General features: G+C 38.6%; 1 protein-coding gene across 1 annotated transcript; it reads left to right on the top strand.

Annotated features, from left to right (window-relative positions):
* Positions 1-407: 407 nt before the first annotated feature.
* On the top strand, positions 408-27,149 carry SLC13A4 (solute carrier family 13 member 4). The gene is made up of 16 exons (XM_005440865.3): positions 408-1,460; positions 7,467-7,595; positions 10,215-10,351; positions 10,907-11,088; positions 11,847-11,901; positions 13,541-13,580; positions 14,239-14,316; positions 15,435-15,625; positions 16,903-17,022; positions 19,856-19,957; positions 21,086-21,187; positions 22,290-22,387; positions 23,550-23,680; positions 24,489-24,650; positions 26,185-26,322; positions 26,966-27,149. The coding sequence occupies exons 1-16, from the start codon at positions 1,362-1,364 to the stop codon at positions 27,101-27,103; spliced, it is 1,902 nt and encodes a 633-aa protein (XP_005440922.1). The 5' UTR covers positions 408-1,361; the 3' UTR covers positions 27,104-27,149.
* The last annotated feature ends 443 nt before the right edge of the window (positions 27,150-27,592 follow it).

Here is a 27,592-nt window from a genome sequence, read left to right as displayed (position 1 = left end):
GGAGATGATAGGCGAGCAAGGTTTGGGAGCATGGAAGATCCTAGGTGTGTGGCTTCCTATGAGGTACAGGGCAAACAGATGGCCATCTACAGGTCGTGCAGCACAGAATCCGTACAAGGGATTCAGTCCTAAATCTCCAGTACTTTCTGCCCCACAGAAAGCATTAATAATGGCAGAGTTGTAGAAATGTTTCTCCACTAGAAGACTAGAGTGGAAAGCCTAAAAATTCTCAGTTTGAGTCTGAATCGTACGGTTACTGTGGGCAAATGGATCAGTACAGAGATCGGTGTATGCCTTATGAATAAGTGACATTCACAGATCAGGAAGGAAGAAACATGAAAAACAAAAGATACTGTTTAGAAAACAATGATTATTTATTTATCATCACTACTGGGACCTTGAAACAATAACAAACTGTTCAGCAACTTAAAAAAGGTCTTTTTGTATGTTTGCGTGCATGTCAGAAAGAGGAGGCTGCTGATTTTCTCAAATGTTCTGACTGGGTTTTGGATCATGGGTGGAGCAACTCCTACTGACTACAGTCCCCATTGGTCAATTAGAGCTGCACGAAGCTTTTTAACAAGTTTTTGTCTTCAGACCAAGTATAATCTGTGTTGGAATTGCTGCCCTGTGAATTCCAAACTCAGGGCAAAAGTAGGGTAAAGGTAGTTACAAAGTAGAAGCCAAAACTATAGCAAAAAGACAAAATCTGGAGGAGCTGTCGGTTGGGTTTTTTGGTGGTTTTTTGTTTGTGCTTTTTGTGTTTGTTTTGTTGTTTTTTTTTTAAAGAAGGAATACCTGCAAATTTGCTTCTGTGCACTGAACAATAAACTGTTGATTTTAATAACTTTTCAACAGAAAAGAAACCTGCATTTGAGACATTCAGACTACTAAACAGGAGGAAAAGCAGCAGCCTGAAGCATACCTCGCCTGGTTTATTAAAACAGGAACTACATTGCTAAATGATGGAAGAAAAAAACTTTCCAAAACATGGAGATAAGGATGCAACACAGCTACATCTGTTATCCTGAAATAAAAAGAAAAATTGTCGAAAGATCACTATGCTCCAACTTGCAAACCTCTGCATGTTATGGTGTTATAATAATTTGGATGTGCTGGTGAGCCCTACATAAACTGAATGTCTTTTTAATTGAAAACAACCTTGTTGAAAAAAACAGATTGAAGAATAAATAAATTGAGAAAAATATTTTAGGTGACTGGGTGGGGATAGAAAATGAGGCAGTGAAAGACCTTTTGGGGAAATCGATAAACAGGTGAATAAACACGTAGAGTGGAAGCTGTAATATCTGAGGAACTGGAGAAGATACCCAAGGAAAAGAAAGCCACCAGAAAGTAAGAGTATGGCAATGATGAAGGAGATTCTCCGATCCAGAAATCTCTTGCTCGTTGTTTTGATTCCACTTCTGCTGCTTCCTCTGCCACTCTTATATCCCAGCAGCGTAAGTACATTTTCATTTTCTTTTTAGCAAACCCTCTGAATGCAGTAGGTAGTCATGATGTGCACAAAAAGGAACGCCAAGACCTAAATAAGCATAGCTCTTAGAAAAATCAAGAACTCAGATATGAAGGATTGGGAAGGCCACTGAGTCTTCACAGTAAGAGTCAGAACTACCTTGAGTCATGTCACAAGCAGAGGTGAAGAATCAGGTGAAGCTTGTAAAGCACTACTTTAAAGCAGAAATATTGTATTTCTCCTTTTTCTACAATAATATGTGTGTGAAAAGGGGAATGGAACAAACATATCCATAAAACTTTCTTTGAGGAGAGGTCTTTAAAAGGAATTCTTTTTGTGTCTTTAGGTTTTACTAAGAAGTATGTATGGAGAGACTTTCAGTTTAGTGTGGGTTTATAGGATAGCAATTCCAGTGAGGCTGGAGTTAGGACCATACATGGCGCTGGCTACTCTAAAGCAAGTGTAGGTACCTCTAGTGAAACATCGCAGCTCTGGCAGTGGCTCGTAAGTGATGGCTCAGAGACATACACAACGGTACAAAGGAGGGAATAGCCTGTGCTTAACACACAGACCAGCGCATGGGAGTGAATGCAGCTGCGATACTGTTTTGGAGCTAGTGAGTAGTACCCTTGGCCCTGTGGTTAACTCCTCTCTATGCATATATCTGCTGTTGTAAACCATCAAATAACAGTTTTCCTACCTTATAGAGATGGTGATGTTTAATTTATAAAAAATTGCAGTGTCTGTGCAATATAAAAATTCTGTGGCTGGTGCTTCCATAATCCTAGACATAAATCTGGCCAACTGGTGCAGCAATTTCCATTCTGTCTTTCCCCTGCTAAAGATTAATTCTTCCTTCTAGTACCAGCGGATTTATGAATACTACAACTTTATCAAATAGAAATGGAAAGGATTAGAAATTGCATAGCAGTTTTCAAAAATAACACTGTAGGATTTTGTTTGGAAAGAAAAACAGGATTCATAGAAAGGAAATATTCCTACACCACTGAATTGTATGTTGCACTTTGAATGAGTTTTCCTGCTCTGAACTTCAACGTGTATCTCAGCTGTCCTCTCATAGTAGTTTTCCATCTCTCCTCTCTCTCTCAAGGGAATGAATGTCAGACAAACATGCTCTTCAGGGAACAGCAGGGCTCACCATTTCACAGAGGCTTGTTTTAAAAAAAGGGTTTAATCTCTCCCAATGTCACTGGAAGGGCGACATAGGAACAGATACTCTCTGACATGCCCATAAGGCACTGTAACTGCAGCATGCTCTATGTCCCTTGAGAACCTCTCCTCAGAAACATGAGATTCACTGCACTAAAATTTGTCACTCTTGTTTGCTCCCTACTGGATTCAGAGGAACAGGATGCAGTAAGGAAACTCTTTAATAGCCAAGGGAATTGTAACAGCATCATATGGATGTTGAAACAGAAGTTCACTGACAGTATTGCTGCAAGAATTGCTACCATACAGTACAAGCTCCTCTGTGCTATTACTCTGCACCTCAGTGTGCTTTATTGCAAAGTCATATGAAAAACCTTCAGATGCAGTTTTACATCCACTTTATATATACATGAATGACCACAGATGGTAAATCTGACCCAGAGTTGGACAAATGTTTACAGTACTATTAAGAAGACATCTACACCAAATAAACTCAGTTGACAATACACTATTCAAGTGGTTTAGTGTAGTATTTACTTTGCTACAACCCATTGACTATGATTACTTCTTAAACCTGAAGATTAAATTTGTTGCCTGCTCACTTATATTTTAATTTATCAGATAATTATTTTAGTTTTCTGTCTTTCTTATAAAGATCAGAATTACCAGGTTGTTTATATTTGCATTTCTGCAGGGAATCATCTTGCAGCTTCTTTGATGATATCAGCACAACTCTGGAAATGTCAAAGGAGCATTAAATATGTAGCAGCAGGACTGATCAAAGGGAGCACAAGGACTCAGAACTGTTTGTAGATATGGCTAATGGGAATAATGTCCACAGTTTCTTTTCTATTATTTTATGACAAGAAACGGTTGGGTAAAATTTCAAACCTGAGCAAATTTGCTTTCATTCTTCTCCCCTTTCCAAAGTTTATACCTGAACTATGGGTTGCACAAAACTTTGGGGCATGCATAAGTGCCTTTCAGGTCATGACACAGACAGAAAAGAACTTTGTATGCTTTACAAACTATGAATCTTTTTCATTCTGTCCTTACTTCCCTCATTGTTAACAGTGACATAGGAACATTTTTGTCTCTTTTTTTCATCTTTATCCACCTTTTTTTCATAAAGCCACTGTTAATACCATTAAGCATGTCAGATGAATCCAGTCAGCTGTGGGCAGGGTCTCCCATGACTGCTCATCCTGTGGCCACACTGAACACAGTCAAGGACATGTAGATGACTCCTCAAAAGTCAGCAAGAGTTGCTGTAAGCTGTGAAACCTGCAGCATCAAGTGATGTTGACAGCCTGACAAACCAAATGAGCAGAATGGACCCTAAAGCACAGAACAGGCTCTGAACAGCAACGGATGGTTTAATTTCGTTCACCTCTGGTTTTACTTACACAAGCTGAAAGGAGGGAATTACGGTGTGATTGCATAAACTCAAAGATGGTAGTCCAGAGACTAGATCACAAAGACTAGACTTTGCACAGCTTGACCATGTACCTGCTTGCAAGATATGCAATGCACATTCTTAAATGGTCAAATCTGCAACGCAAAGTTTATTCTTCTTTTTATTCACTCTGAGAGCCTCAGACATTTTAGTTACAAAAGTTTTATGCATGACCCTTATTGTGGAAATTTTATTTTTACCCAGGACTTCCTTTCAGCTCCTCTCTTTTCATCTAAGGGACTGACTGAAGATAGGGAGTAGTCCCTCCACCCATCACATGTTTCCTTATTCCCTGCTTCAAGTCCTGAGTTGGGTTTAACAGTAATTTTCAGGTGTACAGTAAGAAGTGAGAAGTGAAACAGTTAAAATTATACAGTTGCTACTTCAGTCCAGTACTTAGTAGCTCTGGTAACCATTAATTAAATATATAAATTCAGTTCAATTAAATAGAAGAGATTAATATGGTTTCTCTTGGAAATGAGCTGGTTTAAAGCACTTCGAAAATAAAGTTGCTAGACAAGCTGATTAAGCTTTTAGTGCAGATTATCAAACTTTGGCTTTCCTAGTACTTGCTACTCAGTTTTATACCATTTCAAAATGTGCTTTATTTTAGTTTTGTTTATAAACTGATTACAGCTTTGTTTATAGGAAACACAAAGACTCAATGACCAGCTTAGCTTTAGCTATGTTTTGATAGAGATGCAACTTCCTTTTGTCCTACTGCATTTCCACTATCAGTCTACTCTACAGACCAAGGAACAATAGGAAATAATAATCTTTGGTCAAAGAAATTAAAGAGGAGTATATTTGTGGAGTGAGAAAATAGTTTGTAATCCAGTTAGGATGAAAGTAATCTTACTAATTTTGGCAAAACATATCTCTTGTATCTTACATCTGCACTGCTTTAAAATGAAAGTCAATGTTTTTTCATTAAAAGGCATTTTTCACCTCAGACAAGTGCTGGATGTCATACAGAGCCCATGCAAACATAGAAGTTTGTTAGCAGAAACTAATGAGTTAAAAATTAAAAAAATATGTCAGTCACTAAGTCACAAAAATGACCCTATGCTCTGCTCTCTGTGGAATATTAACCATGAAGTACATGTAGTTAAAGATGACTGAGCAGCAAGGTGGCTAATGTTTATGAGCCCATCCATCGGTTCTGTGACTCTCATCTAAAATAGTTTTGTCTTCCTAGTAGAGATTTGTAAAAATCTCTAATGCCTGTCATACCACTTTTTAAATTATTTCCACTTTTAAGTCAAAATTATTTGGTTTTTTACTGAGTAATCACTTGAAATTGTTACAAACTGAATACCAGTCTTTGGAGTTTCAAACAGAATAGTAGTTCCATTTTATAAAATGCATGCTTCACAATCCATGAATGTTAAAAAACCGCCTCTGATCTCATCCATTCTATGCCAACCTCCTCTAGCCTCTCTTATAATTTTCTCTTGGTAGCACTGAAGCTACAACTGAAATAAAATCTTTTAATATTTTGCTGAATGACCTGATGGTAGAAGACTAGTGAAACCTGTACTGGAAATCTTAAAACCTAAACCACTCTTCTATTGTACTAAAGGAAAAGAAACTAGTGTGTGTATTTCTGTGTGGTTCAGAGGACTTATCCATCTGTAAAGGAACAATCCAGAGCTAAATTGCCCCAATAGTTTTTCAGACACTCTTTATAGTCTCTAAAGTAATTGGAATTTATCTGATTCAAGGAAATTATGTTTCCTGATAACCTTATTTCAGTTATTTGGTGGCCCTGCTTACTTGAATCAGAACTGTTTAATGTTACACTTTCTGAAACAGGAGTCAGGGCAAGGTCTGGCAGCTAATTTAAACTCAAGCTTCTGAGTAACCTTGGCTGCAATTTTTAAGCAGGTAAAGGAAATGGCACATAGCAATCTATCGTATTTTTTTCTCTGGGCTGTGTTCTGCCTGTCATCACTATAAGCTGTACTAAAAAAGAGGAACAGCTGATTGTGGCTCTTCATTAGAGGTATTGTAAAAAGAACAAGTATAAACATGAATTTAAATACAAGCTATTCATTCCATTGAACCCATATCCCTGTATAGTCTTACTTCAGACTTTACCACCTTGTTCACAAAACTGCTTGAAAAAAAATTAAGTGTAATACATGATCATTGATTTGCACAAGGATCTGTGGGAACTGCTTGTGTGACTTCTTGAAAGTTGCTTAATTTGGGAGTCATCCGGTCAGGAAACAAAAGTAATGAAATTATATTTTAACACATGCAAATAGCATTTTTGAACAGTGATTTTTCTAAACAATAGCCTTTGTGACCTGTGAATCCATGCAGCTTGTTAAGTTCATACAGAAGACCCAGTGAATAATGAAGAATGAGTAGATTTATAGCTGTTCTAAATCAGTGCAGACCCACTAGCTTCCACAGGACTACCAGTTAGCCCCATTACAGGAGCCAGCTTCAAATTTGATAAAAGGAAAGGAAAAATATTTACCTGAGTGTAATTTCTGTAATTATTAGCAGGAAATAGCCTCAGGTTTCTAAGCATAACAAACTGAGCCAAAGGAGAACTCCACTGAATGCCATAAATAAAGACATTTCTATCTAAAATATGGACCAGAAGACTTCCGTGGACTAGCTGTGTTTTCCTGTAAAAATATTCAGCAGATAGCACCTCTCCTCATCATATGAGCTCCATGAATGCTCATGAAGTTGTCATGGCTTTCTCTACCAGAGCCTTGGACAGCAGCAAATGTATTTGATTGACCCCATTAACCCATTGCCTGTAAGCCCTTCAGGTCTGTGGTCGTCTGCCAGGGTCTGTGGAAATTACTTGAGAAAATAAATTCAACTGAAAAAAAAAATAGGTTTGCGCAGTGTTTGAAAAAAAAGCAAATTTTCAGAGTATTCCCCCAAAAAAAGCCACAATATAGCTTTATTCATTTTATGGCAAATGTGAACGTTCTCATCTGATCCTGAAAACTATGGCTTCATGTTCTTGTCCAATGTTGGAAAGAAAGCCCTGTAGAAATACCAGCTCCACAGGCCCACTCTGAGGACTCACGGCTGAACACATGGATTATGGTCATCAAACAAATCCCTAAATGCATTTGGAACCATTATTTTGCTGATCATTATGTTTATTCCAGTGCTTTGCCCTAGCTTATGTGCGAAACCTTTCATTAGTATCATCTTCTGGAACTGGCCTAGATTTCACACCCGAACAGCTGCACCTTAGGAGGTCCTCATGCAGTCCTTGTTGAGTTTAAGTCCAAGCACCCACAGTCTGATGAGTCCTATGGGCATACTGACAAGGCTTCCACAGCAGGTGTTGGGACAGGAACCCATAACATCTGTGCTTTCTCTCTACAGGAAGCCTCATGCGCCTACGTGCTGATCGTGACAGCTGTATACTGGGTCTCTGAAGCGGTACCTCTTGGTGCAGGAGCCTTAGTTCCTGCTTTCCTATACCCACTTTTTGGAGTCATGAAGTCCAGTGAGGTCAGACCAGTGTGTACTTTGTTATGATTTAATATACTTACTCTAAGGTAATTACTCGAATAAAACTAATCTTAGTGGACTAGCAAAGACTAAGAGGTATGGGAGGAAGAAGTGTACACCTTATAATGTGTAACTTGGGCTGACCAGCTCTTTCTTCTACTGAAGATAGATATAGGAAAGGCTATATTAGCCAAGAGGGATGTCCATCCTGTCAGCTACTGTGTCACCAATTCCCAAAACCTACTGCATCAAAGGATCCCTCTTTTCCCTTCCTCCAGGACCATGTCAATAGCAGCTATGGGATAAACTGTAGAGTTTCCTTCCTTCCAATTATATTTATTATAGATGTTGTGTAAGGCAAGAGGCTACATATGCTAAAAACAGTTACTATTTATTGTATAGGACTAGATAATTTTGTTATGCTGTCTAGTCTTTTTCCCAACCTGTAACCTTACTGCTGCCTTGTAGCCATGAGTTCTAAGGCAAAGCAGAAGCCATACAAAAAAGTCTCTATGATTAGTTCTGAATTACTTACTTGAGGGTTTTTTTAATGTTACTTTCTTTTATAACATCCAAGAATTTATTTTATTTCATCTACAGCTTTCCCCCCCGTGCTTTTTTCTCTCTTTTTGGGGGGTAAGGGGGCATCGCATTTGATTTACAAGGATTAGAAATAGAGATAAGAACACAGAAGAATATATAGCAACCATACAATTAATGAATTTCTAACACAATCTAGCACTGGTCATACCCATCTATGGATAGACTCAAGCATAAACCAATAGTTTTATGACTTGTCATATTTCTCCCAGTGGTGTGAAAACTGTGTAATATAATCAGATTCATTTCCACACCAACACAGTAAATTATTTTCAGGATTTCTTTTTCCTCACATAAAGGTAAAGCAGTTACACATTTTCATTACAAAATACTGCAGCATATTGAAAAAGGAAAATTTAAGGGCAGCCTGAAAGAAATTCAGTGTATTATCAATTTAGATGACAGTGAGACTTGAAAGTGAGACTGCCATGAAGAATGTATTATTTGCTTTAAGTACAGAAATAAACCCCTGTATTTTAAAATAAACAACTCTGACGCTGCTTCAGTATTTCCAGTTTGCTGTTCTACAGTGCAAAAAAAAGTCCAGGGCTCTTGCCTAGCAGTTTAAGCTACAAATAACTCACAGGGGCTCAAGAACATGAGCCAGTGTGTCGTATATGTGGGCGTGTGTAGTAATAAGGATATTAGTATTCACTTATTTCTCAAAAAAGTCTGGGAAAGGAATAAAGGAAACAACAGATTCTTTGTGCTGTTGGCTTGATGGATTCCTTTCATTCAGTTCAAGACCTTTTTTTAACAAGGTAGCAGGAAAATAAAGAAAGCTAATGAGAAAGAAATCAGTGAAGAGAGCCAAAAAAAGTGATGTTTAAAAGCTGTGGCACACAGCTATGAGACCAAGTCTATTTAGGTCACCATGGGGATTTTTTAAATAAATATAATTAAATACTTAACTTGCTGCAGCTTTCACAAAACAACATTAGTGTCATTCTTGCACTTCTATGGAGAAACGTCGGTATAACTGAGGACAATGGAAAAAATACTGCTTCTAATGATTTTAATTGTTTTAAAATGCTGGCACCTACATTTGGTTAGAGGAACAGTTTTAAACTGAAGAAACAATGTTTTTGGAAAAATATTCCTGCAACAACTTTGGAAAGATTCATCAGAATGAAATGAAAAATTTAGCTAGACTCCAAGCATCTTTTTGAAACTACTATTTTCTCCCATTTTGTTTGCTTTCACACAAGAGAGTCTCTAAGTGTGCATATATGTGAATGTTTTGGTTTGCTTCATCTGTTATTTTTGCAGCCACATCACAGAACATCATGTTGTATCTTAGCAAGCCCCACATTCAAGAATGCTGCTTTGGAGGACCACGTGTGGTGTCTGAATTTTTTCTTGAGCCAGCTGATGATTTACACTCACCCCCATTAAATTAAAAGTATTTTTTTTCTTTTTTTTCTTTTTTTTTAAACTTTGTTCTATTTTCTTTATCCAATGGAGATGGATGTTCATTTTGAAAAGTTCTGGCATGGTGTTTGTGGATCATCACAGCAATACCCCAACCTTCCTTTATTGCATTCAGAGAGCATGTCACAAAGGATTTTTTTCTAAAACTGTAGGTTCCAGCTATGTCACATTTTGCCCAACAGTTGAACAAGATAAGAATTATAAACAAGGTAGAGAATAGCATCTCCAGAATGATGAAGCACATGAATAAGCTGCCTTCAGTGCAGAGGTTTTTCTGTAGCTGTTTCAGCCTGGGCCAAGCTCAGTATGATTGATTAACTGCAGGCAGTGAAGTAAAATTTCTCTTGATCTGTTCAAAGCTGAGAAACGTACTAACAAGTGGGTATAGAGCCTTGTTATTTGTAAAAACAGCATGGAAGAGATTAAAGACAACATTTTGACTTATGAATTATTCATTTTCTCCAGCTCCATGTCATTCTCTAGGGGGAGAAATTCCATAATACCATATTTCCTCTCATTCAGCATGCTCTCTGTGTAGAGGGGTTACTGCTGTTTTAACTGGCTGTTTCCCTCTTGCCCTTAATGCAGGTGGCTGCTGAATATTTCAAGAACACAACTTTGCTCCTCATGGGTGTGATTTGTGTGGCAGCTTCTGTAGAAAAGTGGAATCTTCACAAGCGAATTGCCCTGCGCATGGTCATGATGGCAGGAGCAAAGCCAGGCATGTGAGTGAACCTTTGACTTTGGGGTAGCCTGAGGCTGACAGCAGCAGCCTGAAAAAGCAAATAACAACTCCAACTTTCCCATCCACGGGCAAAAGCTAGCTTGGTTTGGGACTCTTTTTCCCCCTCATATTTCCTTTCAGAGTTTGAAAGCTTACAAGTTTTCTCATCCCCTTTCTGCCACCTCCTGTTCCTTGGCTTGTTGTTCCTTTGCTTTCAATTTTTTTACCGATGCTGATTTCACTCTCTCTTTTCCTTCTTTGTGTGCTGTTTAGCCAACACAAAAGGATGCTTAAATCTTGGATATGCTGAAAATCACTGTTTCTTATGTCACATGCTGATTTCTACACAGGGCAGCAAACGGCTTCCAATGACACATTGCCTTATGACAGTTCTCAGCACAAGGCTGCATTTTACCTTGTGCACAGCATGATATTTTGGCACCTGCAAAAAGAAAAAGACTGTGTAGTTATCAGTTGACTAATGAAAATGTTAGGCAAGGAGGTCTTTAATATTTGTTAAAGTACCTCAAGAATATTTCCCTGTGTTATACTCCAGGTTGCTTCTTTGCTTTATGTGTTGCACAACGGTGCTTTCCATGTGGCTTTCCAACACATCCACCACAGCCATGGTGATGCCAATCGTGGAGGCAGTGCTCCAGGAGCTAGTGAATGCTGAGGAGGAGCATGAGGTCATCAGTACTGCAGGCAGCACCACTGTTGAAGAAAAGGAGCCAATAGGTATTTGTCAATACTGGTCATTCTTTTCTCATTAGTTATCAGTGACCAGACTCATTGATACGATACACATTATTCACATTCTATTGAGGTCAGAGCTATCTGACTTGTACTGCCAAAAAGGCTGCTCCATACTCTTTCTTTTTGTACTCTGATATTTCTTTCGAAAGCTCCAAGATGTGATGGGACAATTGGAGTTGGGAAACTCTTTACGTTGGATTAGGGTATGAACTGGAGATTGTGTGTTGGATTCTTAGGTCATAGGATTTTACAGGGTTGAAAAGAAACCTCTGAGAAGAAAGTCAAAAAAATGTAGAAGAGGCCTAAAAATGCGGTCTGTGACAATTCCACTCTTGTCCGTTCTGCCCTTCCAGGCTGCCCAAGTCAGAGCAGGTGTCACACACACACACACAAAAAAAAATTAGAACAATTGATAAGAGCTTTAAGATTTGTTTTGTTCATTCTTTCCCAGAAAGAAAGGATTTTGGAAGAAAAGAGTCTCCCTTTTCTTTCAACTCACAAATTCCAGGCAGAAAATGATGTCATCTAATCTTGCCTATTATACGTAGGTATTATTTTAATTGCCAGAAGCACGTGATCAGGACACTCTGTTACAATAAAATGCTGCATAAGGGTCACACAGTACCTGAGATGGTTTGGACAAGCTTTTTTTTGCAGTAATTTCTCCAGGTTCAGTGGTGAGTCCCAGGGGATCAGCTCAGTTCATATCCCAAGGGCGGCTTTCTCTTCCTTCGTTGCAGGTCTCAGCGAAAAGAATGGCCAGCCTTCACTGGAGCTCATCTTCATCAATGAGGAGTAAGAATGAACTCTGTACATCACGACTGGAGATTTGAGCCCTACACAGGTTGCAATGAGATGAACCCAGGAATAGAGCCAGGAAGGGCAAGCAGAAGCTTACAAATGAGTGTTTCAGATGTGACTGACAAAGGCTTATATAAGAAATGGGATTAATGTAATGGTCTGGATCTCACTAAAGCTTCCTAATATTCATATAGTTTTTAACACTATGGCCATTTTAGAGAGAAAGAAAATATTTCTCAGGGTTTGAAAGATCTTTTGAAGTCTGTGCTTGTGCTGTGTAAGAGAGTGCTGCCCACAGATTTTGCTTTCTGTTCCCCTGAAGGAACAATAATGGAGAGGATCCAAGCACAACATGGAGTATCCACAGGACATATCCAGAGGGAAGACATGTACAGAGGATTCCTGAGGAAAGTCTAAATTTCCTGGATTCAAGCGACAGTTGAGAGCAGAGGGGCAGAGGGAGGGAGAGCCAACCAAAGACACCCCCTCCTCCCCCCAAAAAAACCCTAAAATACTTCTTTTAGTGTAGACAAAGTTCTTCAGAAGCCTGAAACACTAACAGTTTCAACCAGATCTCTATTTGGGGTAAAATCTAGTAATGTGAAAAGAGAAAAAAAAGGAAAGGACTAATTTTTCTGCAGTTCAGGATACACAAAAGAATATACAATGTTATTGTCCTAAATCTATGTTATGGGATAAATCTTGAGCATCTTCTTACAAGGTGTGAGAATAAATTGCACAGTGCCTTCCTGAGCTCCTTCTATATTGTTCACAAGTGTTCTAAATAAAAGAGAAACAAGTTCTTGTAACATCTGTAAAAATTTTACAGATTTAAAATAAAAACTATAAAATCAAACAGAACCTGTTGACAACTTAAAGTTAATTTACAAGATCTAAATAGTTTTCTCATTAGTTTAGAGACTAATGGGTTCTCCAATATTCCCTCTGTTACCTCTTTTTATCCCAGCCATATTTTCTGTGCAGTATAGAATAAATTTTTCGATTTGGCATTGTGCATTAATCCCTTCAAGCCCCATCAAAGAGTATGTTTGGGATATTTCATAAAAGAACTATTAGTAAAATAACATTACTTGAAAAAGAGCTTGAAAATTGGTAGGAAAAGAAACGCAGCACATCTAAAATTAAATCTGTTTTCAGTGTCAAAGTAAAAGTTTAGTGGATTTTTTGTATGGCCCACATGCCACATAGGACAGATTTTAGTGAAGGCTTTAATGTAGTACAGGTGGGTGCTCAGAAAGAGCAGTTTGGAGAAGTTGATCAGAGAACTTGAGTAGAACAACACAGTAGTAGTACTGGATTGCCTGGTGATTCACTGCACTGTGAATTGAGTGCATTCCTAGGATGGGGTATATACTACCTAGAATACATATTTTTTCTGGCATGGAGATGGAACCCCATTGCTACATAGCTAGAGACAGGGCTGTGGAACGTAATGATGACTCATGTATCTGGCCAAGACACCACATAAGACACTGATAAATAGTATTCTTCACCACTTCAGTAGGCACTAGTTATCCTGCAGATCTTGCCTCTCCTACCCATGATGTGTGCCTATTGAGGTAGCTGGGTGAACAGGCATTTTTAAAGTATATTTTCCTTTCTTTGTTTTTAGTGCTACTACTACTGACTTCAGCTCCTTGATGCACTCAAAGGTATTGTCATAGGTACTATCTCCTGAGCTACACTGTCTTCTAATGCAGGAACCATCAACAGAGTCCACACAGCTCTGCAACAAAATACTGTTTCCTTTATTTCAAACAAGTAGTGATTGTTGGCAGAAAGTAAATATCGCAGCACATCCTGTTTTGTATTTAATCTATCAGACTGCTTGCACAAATCAAATTGGGGAACATTAGCTCTGTAGTGTTTGTTGTACGTATTGCTGGAGATCCTGAGATCCAGTCAGTAAACTAATGATTCCATATGGTTTCTAGAAAATTCAGATATGACCTTTTATAGTCCAAGTATTGCCAGCTTCTGCAGTTTAGTTGCTAGAACAACCTACACATACCACAAAGCCATAGCCTCTAGCAAGGGACCCGTTAGATTCTCATACCTGGCAGACGGAGAAGACCTAAACTTACTATAATCTGACTTTTAAGATTACTTTGAAGTAAAATCAGGTTGGTGGCTGTTGGTTATTATTTTTTCCAGTATAAAGTTTACAGCTGAAATTTTAGTGGGGTTTGGGGTTTCCCCTGCCCCCCAAAATCCCACTACCCATGACCTTTACAAAGTATCATAAATTCTAATCTAAGTGCCCCAAGGAACATAAGAAAGGCTAATCCAAAGGCATTTACCTCTCTACAGAGTATGAATGGTGTGCACATGATAGCCAACTCAATTGGAACGATGAATTCTAAGAGCAATGGGCAGCACCTACCTCAGGTAAGGAGATGTTAGACCCAGGGGGTGAGGGAAAAGACAGACATGAACATCACCTGCACTGGTATTTCTGCCTTGCCTGAAGGTATCCAAGAAGTGATTGCTGTTTGAACTACAATTATATAGTATCTTTATGGCATAAAATAATAATCTGGGAAAGGTTAGGCTAAAATCGACACAATTTTTTTTCACAGTTCAAAAGAATCTGAGTGCATGTTTTCAAAAGAGGCCAGTGGGCTGCTCCTGGTACTTGATTTCCTTTATATACCCATTTCCCATACACATTCAGTGGTTATTTTATAACTAATATACTCACTTCATTGTTAACCTACAGGGATTTTAGCTAGGGTACCCTCACAATGATGATGAACATATAGCATGACTGAATTTAGTAAATAAACCCAAATCCAAATTAATAAATTTAACTAATCTATCTGAACCACTTGCTGCATTTTCCTGATCCTAAATTATAGTCTTGGGTTGCATGTGAAGTGCCTTGAAGTACTGTACTCTTTTTCCAGTACGGGAACTTGATTTACCAACATAGAGACTTTCCTATCACTGCTAAGAAAGTTTCTTTTGGAACAGTATTTTCCTGTTGCTTTTTCTCTCACTTGCCTGTTGCCCAGCTTTTCCTTTTTTTTTTTTTTTTTTTTTTTTTTGTGTGCTACTTCTGAGACCCCTAGCACTCCATTCCTTATTAGAGGGTCTGAGCCACTGTAAGCATAAAAAGTCCACCAAGCATTTACCAAGCATTTGTCTGGTAGCTGCTCATAAACCTCAAGGATTATGGATTCCTACTGATGCAGTGCTGGCATCCTGCCCGTGCAGCCCACTAAGGCTTTTGGTATCCTACTGAGATTCCAGTGAGAACCGGAGCTGGCTCAAACCATAGCCAGAAGTCTGATTACTGTTTGTCCTACATTTCTGCCACAGACAAGGCAATTTCAGGCCCCTGGACAGGTTTCTAGTTCTGATCCCAGTTAATCCCTGTGAAGAAAAATCTGCCCCCTCTTATGCAAACCTGTTGTTTCTGAGGGACCAGTATCACCATAGCATTAGGGCAAGTTGGGCTTCTGTTCTGATCACCTGCTTTCTTTGGTGGATGTATTCCCTTACAGGCTCAGATACTGGTCCTGCCTCCTAAGCCCTCAGAACTGGGCCTGAGCACTAAGTACCGGTATCAGACCAGACATGACCACATGGTCTGTAAATGCCTCTCACTAAGTATCTCCTACGCGGCAACCATTGGAGGACTGACAACCATCATAGGGACCTCCACCAGCCTCATATTCTTAGAGCACTTCAACAAGTAAGTGATACTACTGGAGTTGTGTGAGAATGGTGGCTGGGTCATTACAATCTCTGTGGTGCTCCCCATGGGTTATTTACTACCTCAAGGAACCCTTGTAAGACAGTGTCTCTGAAGGCAATTTTGTTTCCTACTCTACTCTTATGTTGTTACTAATGGTTAATGGTTGAAAGGGGGAGCATAAGTTAATACATATCAATATCTTTCTCCCATGCAAAATAAAAATTCCTCAGCATGTGGTAACATTTGAGTTTCTTCACCAACTTCTTTTGATTTTACACACTGATTATCATGAAGACAGCAGGCACTCTGGAAAAGCAAACACTAAAGTCATGAAGATACAGCAAAGAAGACAAATACTCATAAGAGAAGAAATGTCATAAGATCAGCTTCAAGTTGTTCTATGGATTCTTAGAAAGCAAGTCCTTATGGTGAACCAAGAGGCATCACTAGCGGTACTTGGGCTGCTCTACATGTAGTGCAAAAAATAAATAGACCTAGAAATATGGCCTTACATCTTTGCTTCAGAGGAGATGGGAAACAGCTCTGTGGTCAGCTAAGCATTCCCTTTATCATATATGCCCAGGGCTTTCAAAAACATGAATGTTACCTTTGTCAGAAGCCTGGTGGTAATCCTCATGCACAGCTATGTGTCCAAGCTCAGACCTGATTCTGATCATCTACTGCCGCCACGGTATCCTTCATTTCTTTCTTTGAAATGGTGGTAGCAAAGAAAACTGATTTTGGAAGCCATCCTTAATCCAAGGATTTGGATTTTACAGAATTTCCAAAGATCTTGCTGTTATGATAGTTGTATCAAAAGCACATATCAGACATCTTTGTCAGAGCCCAGCAGACTATAGTCATTATTCACGTGGTCGACAGTAAGACATACAAAGAGACTCTGGGTGAAATAATTCTTAAGTCTGCTAACGCTAAAAAGAGCTTTAAAGAAACCACAGGTAGGGCCAGAATTTCACTCCTGGTAACTCTAAAGGTTTTTGAAGCTGGCTAGGTAATCCAGACCATTTGGTCTTAAAGGTGTGAAGTCTTACATGGCTCATCTCTTGGTCAGGCATGGTCAATGATTGATATTCTTTGGCAATTGGTTTCACTATGTGCATGTAATGCAGCTGTTGCAAATACTTCCTGATGCAATTTTTCTATCATGTCATGACAAATATATACACACATATATATATGTGTGTGTGTGTGTGCATCTGTGCATATTGGAGTTACTGTTCTAACTTCTGGTGCACCCTTTTTTACCTTTACAGCCACTACCCAAATGCTGAAGTGGTGAATTTTGGAACCTGGTTTTTATTCAGCTTCCCCATCTCCCTCATCATGTTGGTCCTGACTTGGTTCTGGATGCATTGGCTGTTCTTGGGTTGCAAGTGAGTGGAGGTTGTTCAAGATGCATGGGTTACAAAAGCAGGGCATCTGTGGCTACTCTAGAACATGTCTCATAAAGATGTTTCCAGTGGCAAGTAACGAAAACTAAGGCACAACTTCCTTCTTCTTTCCAGAACAGTTACAGAGGAAATCTGATTGTTTAGCTGTGCTGCATAGACAGGAGTGTACTGTATTGCTGCTTGAGAGTGAAGTACCTAGGTATTGCTGATGGAAATATTTACTATGCATTCAACTGATTTTTTTTGTACTCTCATGAGAATTCCAATGTGGACCAAAAATCTTACTAGAAGTCCTTTTGGAAAAGCACAGCTTAAAAGTTTAATAGAAAAATAACTGCAAGTGAACAAGTTACTTTTCAGATCTTCCCCAGCTCAATGAAATTAACATAAGGCCAGTTAAAATTAAAGGTAAATAGACTCCATACATATTTCTCTTTAAAGTGGGAAGGTCTCACAGCCTAAGAGATTAATATCTTTTGATACCAGTAAGTCTCTTAGCCCCAAAATAGGAACAACTCTCAGTCTCCCAGTTCATTTGTACCACGTACTCTTTTTGCAGAGGCACTCAGCAAAGTTAACGAAAATTGACTAAATGTGTGCATTTAGAGTAGATTAGTTAATCTGCATTAAATTGTGGTGCAGACACATATACTCAGAATTAAAGTGGTCTTAATTTGATTTAGTTTACTCTTAAAAGTAAGATGAACTGACATCACTAATTTATTTCACCTGAGACAATGAATAAATTGATAATGAATTCTGCTTGGTGCTGACCTTGATTAGATTTGAAGAAATAATGTAGAGTTCTCCAAGTCAGTCTCCTGAGCCTTCTGGTTCCAAATTAAAAGGTTGGGTTTTTCTAAAAAAAATCTTGAAACAGGCCCTAACATGACCTTCAATTACCTTATTTTCTTTTTTAAAAAAAATAAATATAATTGAAACTCTTCATTGCATCCAAGACCTCATGCTGATTAATGTTGTTCTAAATAATACCAGAGACTGAAGCATTATTGACTTTTTGAGAAGTACTGGTTGATTCCAAGCCTCCTTAATCTCTAACTCCTGTTTGCTGCAGTTCATTAAAGAATATATTATGTTAGGAGCTTGGCTACAATACTCTGTCTTTACATCCTCCTAAGCCTGTAAATACTTACATGTTGAAACAGCTGCCTAATGCCTGTGGATAAATGTTTACTGAATTCCCATAATGTTCTTGTTCTTTTCTAGGAAGCCCAGTGTCCTCAGTCTGTTCTTATCTGGCCCAGCTGGAACATGTCAGACTTGCTTTTTAGGCTCTAAACTTGGTCAAAGGGGAAGGATAACGGACCCACCAAATTATTTTTGCCAGCAAAGCAGAGCTAAGTGTAGAATCATTACTGTAGAACTGGCCATTATAAACCACATAGCTCTTTTCCAGCAACTGCATTACTGCTGGTGGGTTTTGCTGGACTCCAACAGCGAAGTCTGCAAGGAAATTTAAATACTTATAGGTGCAGGGTGGTGCTAAGTGCACTAAAACCAAGTGTCACATAAGTATCCATTTATGACTGAAATGAAAAGCCTGTTTAAGACTTTCTGTTTACCAGACAGGGCCTGCCTGCACCCTGAGCTCTGCAAATTCCTTTGAGAATCTGGCCTTAACCAGATACACAGAGTGAGACTGTACTCCATGGTTTGGCATGGAGCTGTAGTAGGATACCAAATTAGATATTAAAATAGCAGGAACTATAAAAGCAGGCCATGGTGCTCCCATGGTACTTCATTCCCTGCTGCTGCAGCCTATTTTAGCTTAGAATATTAACTTATATTAGCTTATAAACCTCTGGCTTAGCTGCAGAGGTTTCTCAGCCCACCCCACCCACCTTCGTGTGACAGAGCGTACAGCTGAAGCTGAGAGGCAGAGATCTGTGGCTCAAAGCACAGCAAAGTAACGCTACTAGAAAGAAGAAAATTTAAAAGCGAGTTTGCTAGTATCTCAATTTTAATTAGGAATGCCCAGGTTTTGTTATATTATGAAGGCAATCTGAATAAAGTAAGGGCTTCACCTAGTTTTCATACAAATGTATAACAGGTTTAAATACGCTCAGCTATGAACTGTGCTTGTGTGTCAAGAGTACAGGCGTTTTTGACCCAGACAGAACAGTAGGCTTGTTGCCTTGGCCTCTGACAGAGGCAATTTGGTGCTACACAGATTGTGCCTGGTTTAGAAACAGCTACTATTAGTAGAAGCAGACAGGTTGTAAAAGCTATTGGGAATTGGGATCCTCAGCACAGCTTTCCCCCATTACTTATTGTAAATCCTGAATATTTAAAGTCAAACTTGGGCTCAAAAGCCAGACTGGGTCCCACATGTTTTGGATAGCCCTGATCCAACTGGGGAGCATGCCGTTCCTCCATTAAGAAAATCTGTTGACAGCTGGCCTCTGTCACAGTTTTTCCATGCGGTGACAGAAATTAGCCATAGCCTTTGGAGGTTTCTGACACCAGAAGAATGTGGCCACCAGCAGTTGTTTGAGGAAGCCTACAGAAAGGGAGCCCAGTCAAAGCTCGAGATGGCTCAGTGATTAGCCAGAGCACCCTGGAGACCTTCCTACTACGTCTAGGATTGATTCTCAGCACATCTGGCAACTAGACTGTGCAAAGGTCACATGCAGTAATTTCCATTGCCATCAGGCCTTGCCCCAGTCACATCTTCTCCCAACAGCCCCCAGGCAACTGGAATTTTCAGTTTGTCTCATGGCTATTATTTTTCATGACTTTTTTTTTTTTTCCCCACTTTATGCCTGTGCCTAATTTTACTGTGCTACCTACTCAGTTTTAAAGAGACCTGTTCTGTGAGCAAGAAGAAGAAGACCAAACGGGAAGAAATGTCAGAGAGAAGAATTCAAGAAGAATATAAGAAACTGGGAAATGTTAGGTAAAACATACCTGCCTTCCTCAGGAATGTGCCTGTTTAGGCAGGACCACCCTCTCATCTTGCCCTCCATGTTGCCTTTGGTTCTTAAACTGTCAGCTCTTTCCCCTTCTTTCCGGGATAGGAGTAGAACTAAATGCAAAAATGAACTAAAATCAGACTTTTTTTTATTTGTGAAGCAAAAGGAAATAAATGGAAAGATTCAGGTTTATACCAGGGTGCAAAGGTCATCTGAGTCAAGGTTTGTCTCTGCCTTTGAACTAAATTATTAAAGGACCCCCTCCCCCATTCAAGCACACACTTGTTTTGGTGGATAGACGTTCACTGTTAGCAAAGGCTTTGCAGCAATCTCCCATGCCAGAAGCTGTCTGCCCTTCTCAGTTGCCCATAATCTTTATTCATGGTGGCAAAATACGTCCCTTGGAAGGATTATTTTGCAAGATTTTAATTTTTCAAAAGGGATGATACCTCATAAAACTTGTTCTTCCCAAAACGCGTTTGTGTTGTTCAACTGAAATATTGACAGATCAACAGGCTGAATACGATCAACTCTGAATCCAGACTATTGTTCAGACTGTGCCTAAATATGACAACATGCTTAATTTAAAGCAATCCTAAATGAAAACTCAGTATCCTCAAATCACCTTATATTTATTCCATGTGTTTAAAACATTTGTGCTAATTTACATTGTCATTTGCTCTTAGGCTTTCTACACTTTTAGAAAATGCAGTAGAAAGTGTTTACAGTAGAATAATAACATGAGCTTTACCTTGTTAATGCATTTAATCAGATAATAATGCAAATACAGACCAAGAATTTATAGTAAGTTTCATTCAGGACTTGCACATGAATGATTGAACTGCAAATATGGAGGGATAATTTTAGCCAATTTTTTACTGGGCTTAGACGGCTCTCAGCCGGCAGCCAAATGTAAAATTCTTTAATTCAAACTAATCTTCCTTTCTATTTTCTGTATGGCTTTTATCCTTCTTTTGGAACAAATTTCTGCTTTTGTACTTCTGGAACTTGCTCTCGAGTTTTCAGACAAACCTTGGATTATATTCCTAGCTTTTTGTTTGTTTGATTGTTTGTTTTTGTTTTTTTTTTTTTATTTTTTCTTTTATTTCTAGCTATCCTGAGATGGTGACTGGATTTTTCTTCATTCTGATGACCTTGCTTTGGTTTACTCGTGAGCCTGGCTTTGTACCAGGATGGTCATCTTTTTTTGAGAGGTAAGTAAAATTCCCTAAACAACTTGCACCAGAATATGGCCTTGCTTCTTCTGACTTTCTGCAATAATTTTTGGCTTTAATACACCATCAGCCACTTTTAACAAGGTGGTGAAAAATTAGGACTTTATTTTAAAAATAGGATTTTTTTCTTTTTAAACTACACGTGTTCACATGGTGGAAAATTGTATTCCCTTTCAATAAGCAGAGTGAATTAAGTAGAGAAAACAAAATAAATGTATTTAAAATGTAAAAAAAATAGGAGGGTCATATTTTGAAGTTACATCATTTTAGTGCATTCATAGAGAGGCTGTCACCAGAATAGACTGGAACTATAATTGAAAATAATTTTAAATATATATATATTTTGAAAAAATATTTTTTTACAAAAAGTGTATTTTTCTGAAGATAATTTTTATCAAGAAAATGTCCGTTTCCATTAAATATTACACAAAATTGTGACTGAAGCAAATATTTTTTATTTTAAATAACACCAAAACAAATAAAAGTAACTATAACACACTGCATATTTAAGAACAAGTTATTTAAACTTATATTTTCTTAACATTTCTACTGCATAAAATTATTTTAACATACCAATTTTGACAAGAAAACAATTCCTAATACTGGGATTTCCTGAGGATCTCTAGAGTTTGGTACTCCTCAAAACAGTTTTTCAGAATTAATTTTAAACATTTAATGTACAATCAATCTACAGTTCACTTCTAAAGGATCACTTGGGTTTGATGTTTCCCCAGCATGTTTACTGTTTCTTGCTTCTAATAAACACACTATTTTTCTGTACCTCCAAGTTAATAATTTGTAAACTGAAAGGCATTTCTTATTTTTAATGGAATGTTAAAAATTGTTGAGCAGTGATTGAAGTTAGCCACAGGACTCAGTTTAAAAAAATGGGGGGGGGGGGGGGGGAGGAAATCCAATTTGTATCCTTGACATGCAGACATATTTTTCTAGTGGGCTGTCAGTGAGATTTCAGATGAGGAAATACAACTTCATCTGCAACAATTTCCTTGGAGCCATGTACCTTGTTTGGAAATGTTTCTTTTAGTGAGGTTTTATGATAATCCCACTGTTTCTTTCCTAGGAAAGGTTACCGGACTGATGCCACTGTCTCTGTATTTCTTGGGTTTCTCCTTTTCCTGATTCCAGCAAAAAAGCCATATTTTGGAAAAAGGGGGAAGGGTGAGTAGGATGCAGCAAGAAAGAGATCTGGCCCATTTTCCAGTGACTTTAATGACATTTTCCTGTTCTCTGTAAAATATTCAGGAAGAGATTTTTATTGTGGAAGGTCAGGGTTCACCTTCCCCTCTGATACCAGCCCTTCCCGCATCAAGTCCACTCTTCTGTTGCTTTTATTCATATAGTGACATCCAGCAGATGACAAACAGGTCTTGTATCTGAGACCAGCATCTCTTCTGTGCTAACAGAGTTATCAAAATTTAAGACTGAGTTTTAGGAAAGGTTCAGATGGAGTTCCATATTGAGAACTGTAATGCAGATGTTTACAAAAGCAGCTGAAGATAAGCTCTAGTAAATAATTTGGTCACTGCTTACACAGCAGAAATAATTTATAATGTCCTAAAGTAAACATAAAAGTGGTCAGTAAATATCAGACAAAGTTCCAATTTTGCACAATGCTTCTCGCACAATCTTCTTGATATTAATAATAATTGGTATTTCACACTCACATTTGGGTAGCACTCAGTGGTATTGGTAAGTTTGCTGTGCCAGGCTTTCAGCAGTCCTGTATGAAAATAGAATTGCCTGCATAGACTCTTACGTAGAGATTGCAAATTTGTATAGATATGCTTATTTTTTTATACTGACATATATTATGCAGCATTTAGGAAAAATTATACTCTCTAACTCCTACTTCAAGAAAATACTTAGGCATCCATAAAAAATATTGTCCTCAGATAAAACCTAGGGGCATAAATCCACTTTTTCAAGCCTCATGGTCTACTGGAAAGAGAAAATGCCCTTCTTTGAGAAAATAATCACATTTTAACTCCATCTTTGCAGTCTACATGTAATTTGCACATGTGTATACACAACAGAGCACACCATTCCTCAAAAAGCCATAGAATGAAACACAGGCATTTATAATTATTCACATCAACAGAGCAGCCAAGGTAAAGTCAGGACATTTGGAATTAATATGCTGCATTTTCTGAGGCTGAGCTAAACAGAGAAATAGGTCACACACCTCTTCTTCACCGCTCTCACAGACAGTTCTCAAAATTACTATGGATATTACATTATTCCTACTAGTGTGAAAAATGTGAAGATCTTTGCAAAAAGGCCAATGTGATACTGGTCACACATGTACTTTCTTTTGATATAGGAGATGGTGAAAAGTCAACAGACATGAACACATTGGATCCCATCATTACCTGGAAGGACTTCCAGAAGACCATGCCATGGGAGATCGTAGTGTTGGTTGGAGGAGGTTATGCATTAGCAGCTGGATGCAAGGTACTGATTTAGCTTTTTACCCTCCTTCAGACAAAAATTATAAATCTGGACTTTCATCCCTTTGTATGCTCCCGAATTTGGATTTACAATGTGGATACTTTCAAATGTATACATAACCTAGTCCCAACTCCCTGCACTCAATGGACAACTAACTAACAAAAGGATGTTTAGGGCTCAGGACAATTGTGTAAGCATCTGCCATTTCAGACACTTTAGAATACCTAGATATTCCTGCAAGGCTAGCAGGCATGGCACAGGATCTGAGGGAGACCTCACACTTTCTCAACTAGCAGAGGGGGAACATCCCAGCTGCCACTGGATGCTCCTCTTTAGGCAACTGAGTCAAGCTCCTAGCGCTGACTGGCCAAACCATATGCTAGGCTTTACTGACTGTATCTACACTTAGTATAATTCATGAATACACACCTCTCTCTGCTATAGACTTCTACATGTAGACAACTAAATTTTTTTTATTTTAATCTCAAAATGAATTCTACCCAGACTGTGCAATCCTTCATCACCAAATTGCTATACTGCAGTTCTCATGCTGAAGAAAGAGGAAAGGTCATCTTTGATGCCTTTTTAATGTTATTAACTGCCAGATGTATTTCTTTGTTACTAAGGACAACTATCTATTAGGCACCGCAGTGAAATGAAATCCAATTTACTGAACAAAAGGAAAAGCAGAAAGCATTGACCTAAACTTTGGGGTTTTGCTGGTGGGATTCTCTAATGTAAACTGCCCCAAAGAGAAGAATCTGTTTCACAAACACATTAAGTAATTCTTGCCCTTCCATCCTTTCCCCAGACCTCTGGTCTCTCTATGTGGATTGGACGCCAAATGCTGTCCCTGAGCAGCCTTCCCTACTGGGCTGTAACTCTGCTGGCCTGCGTTTTGGTGTCCCTGGTAACGGAGTTTGTTAGTAATCCAGCAACCATAACTATCTTTCTGCCTATTTTATGCAGCATGGTGAGTAAAAACAACAACATTTTTAGCTTCTTGTTTGCTGACAGGCTCATGGGAATGTTTCAGGACATCAGGGTATTGCCACTCTGTTCACATGAAACCTGGTCTTAGTTCCCAAACTGCCATCCCGCAGTCTTGAGCTCAGGGAAAAATAATAAACTCGGGCAGCCAAAAGCCCATTTTAGCATCAAGAAATTTATCCAATATCTCTTCAGGGAAAATGAAAACATAGCTCCTGCACCGAGGGATTCATAGTCTTCGTACAAGAAAAGGTGACATTGCAATCAACAAGACAGGTGATGTCCACATAAAGCTTGAGATACTCTCATCAATGTTATTTTAAATGTATGGCTCCTTAGTTAGTAGTCATCCACTCACTACTTGTAAGAAAAGACTGTATGATTGAATTTTATATCAGATTTAAATATGTTCAAGGGGGTGATCTGGTAAGTGTACTATCATTCAATACAGAAAGCAGAGATGTTTGTAAGGGACAGAAAAAAATGAGAAGACTGGTGACAAAGGCAGAGGAAAGAAATACAAATTGAATTCTGTATGGGAATAGCAGTTACAGAAAACTGTCTTTTTTATTTTATGTAATGTGAAGCTTTTCATACCAAGAATGCAGGTCATTAATTGTGTTTCTCTATTATAACAACTTTACGGGACTGTCCCAAAGTACATTATGTGAGCAGCTCTGAGGTAAAAGGAAGATATGGTCAGATGAAAATAAGTAATTACATTTGTATGGATTATGAGTTCAGATCTACTTCTGCTCCATGCATAAAAAGGCTCTCCTGATGAGAAATTTAGAGCAGTAATCTACCTTCAGTAGTCTGAACTTCCATCTTAAGGCAGTCTCTCTTTTTTGATGTAAAAGTATCCTGGACACACTTCCCTTTCCAAAATGAAGTTAGCCTTGTGAATACCCTTCCCTTGCTCTCTGACATAAAACAAGGCCATAGCAATGTAAACAAAATGCGAAATTTCACCACCACTGAATGCTGCAGTGCAAGAATAATTCTCCAGACCACTGTAAAGAATATTCCAGCATCTCTGCCTTCTCACCATGCAAGCTTGGACCACAAACTAGTTTTCTTAACCACCATTCAGGAGGACTTTACATAATGGTCTCGGTACCCTCAGCAACTGAAAGAATTTTGTTCTTCATGTCAAGCTGTTGTGACTTTTCTTGGATGGAGACTGAAATGGCAGTCAATGTTAAGCTCCAGAAGACACAAACAATGACATGGAGAACAAGTGGGAGAAACCGCAAAGGCAGTCTAATAGTAGCAATCTCCACCCTCCCTCAGTGTGAAATGCCTCAAAAGAAATCCCTGGAGCATGACCAGCTCCAAATTACAGCACTGCTCTACTCTAAAAAAATACCACAAAAGACTTCCACACTTAAGTTTAGAAATCAGGGAGAGGAGATTCACAGAATCTTTACATAGAGCAGAGAGGGTCCTTTCATCCTAATTGTAAGCAGCAGCTTTTATTTGTGAAGTGAAACACCCCTCTGCCTTTCTCCTTCCAGTCAGAAACCCTGCTTATCAACCCTTTATACACCCTGATTCCTGTCACCATGTGTATCTCGTTTGCGGTGATGCTGCCAGTGGGTAATCCTCCAAATGCCATTGTCTTCAGTTATGGGCACTGCCAGATTAAGGATATGGTGAGTTTTAAGATTGGGTATATCCTCCCATGCTTCATGTCACCTCAAAACCTTGTCCTCACATCCAGCAGCCAATAATAATAATGATGATATTAGTGCTAATATAAACTCATATTGATCTGCACTGCTGTTATAAAAATGAGCTGTCAGGTTAAGAACATCCACACATCTGCTGGAGGAAATGTACATTTCTATTCTTAGTTTTTTAGGAATGTAATTGTCTGAAGAGGTATCAAAGAACAGGAGTACACAATTCTTTGCACTGACCTCTTAAGACAAGCACAGGAGAGGATGAGAAATTAGATTTATCACATAGCTCCATAGTAAGTCATGCAGTTATTGCCCTGCTGTGTGTGGTATAACTCCCCATTCTGATTATCTGATTGAGAAGTTCAAGTGACAAACTGAGCAGTTTTCCAATGAGCTGTAAGAGCCTTTGACTATCACTCCTGAATGTTCCCACAATGTACACTCCAATACATAATACTCATTGTGTGTTTTTTTGCCCTAGAAATCAGTGTACATAATTTATCACACCATATGTAAGTCAGTATACATACATCCTATTGCCTTCTTTTTTCCCTGTTAACTGGTTTTAATCAAGTTGTCATTGGTTGTGCTCTGATTCATTTTGCTTTTGTAGGTGAAAGCCGGCCTGGGCGTAAATCTGATCGGCCTGGCTGTTGTCATGGTGGCAATCAACACCTGGGGAATTAGACTCTTCCAGCTGAATACTTTTCCAGAATGGGCAGCAGTCAGCAACATCACTAGCCAAACATAATCTCCCATGAAAGATAAGAAAAAAAATTAAAAAATGCAAGACCAAAGCAAGTTGGGATAAAATATTAAAACTACATTGCACATACGAAAGAAAGGAGAAAACTTGTGTATATGTAGAACCAAGATCCATAGCAAAACCATGAAGAAAATCCACAGGGAGGTCTTCTGCATAAGCTTTTCCATTCTGAAAATCAAGAAGAGTTAAAAGGAGAGATTAGTCTTGCTCTATTTTTTCCCTGGGATACCATAACTGAAATAACACTCTCCTCCAAATTCTCTGCCTATGTTTTTTTCATGCCCTAGAACAACTATGTAGGACTTGTAAAACAGGGGATATAGGACGCCAATGGCAGAAGACAAGTATATACACACTGGTGTACTCAGTAGCCAAGTATTCAGTCCTACCATTGACTCCTACAGTGAATAAAGGGTGAGTCTTATTCACAAACCCAGAGTTTTATAAACCTACTTCTTTTAAAGGCAAATTATT

The sequence above is a fragment of the Falco cherrug genome, chromosome 5 (genome assembly GCF_023634085.1).
Source record: "Falco cherrug isolate bFalChe1 chromosome 5, bFalChe1.pri, whole genome shotgun sequence".
In the NCBI taxonomy this organism is placed as follows: Eukaryota; Metazoa; Chordata; class Aves; order Falconiformes; family Falconidae; genus Falco; species Falco cherrug.
This window is presented reverse-complemented; position numbering and strand designations above follow the sequence as displayed.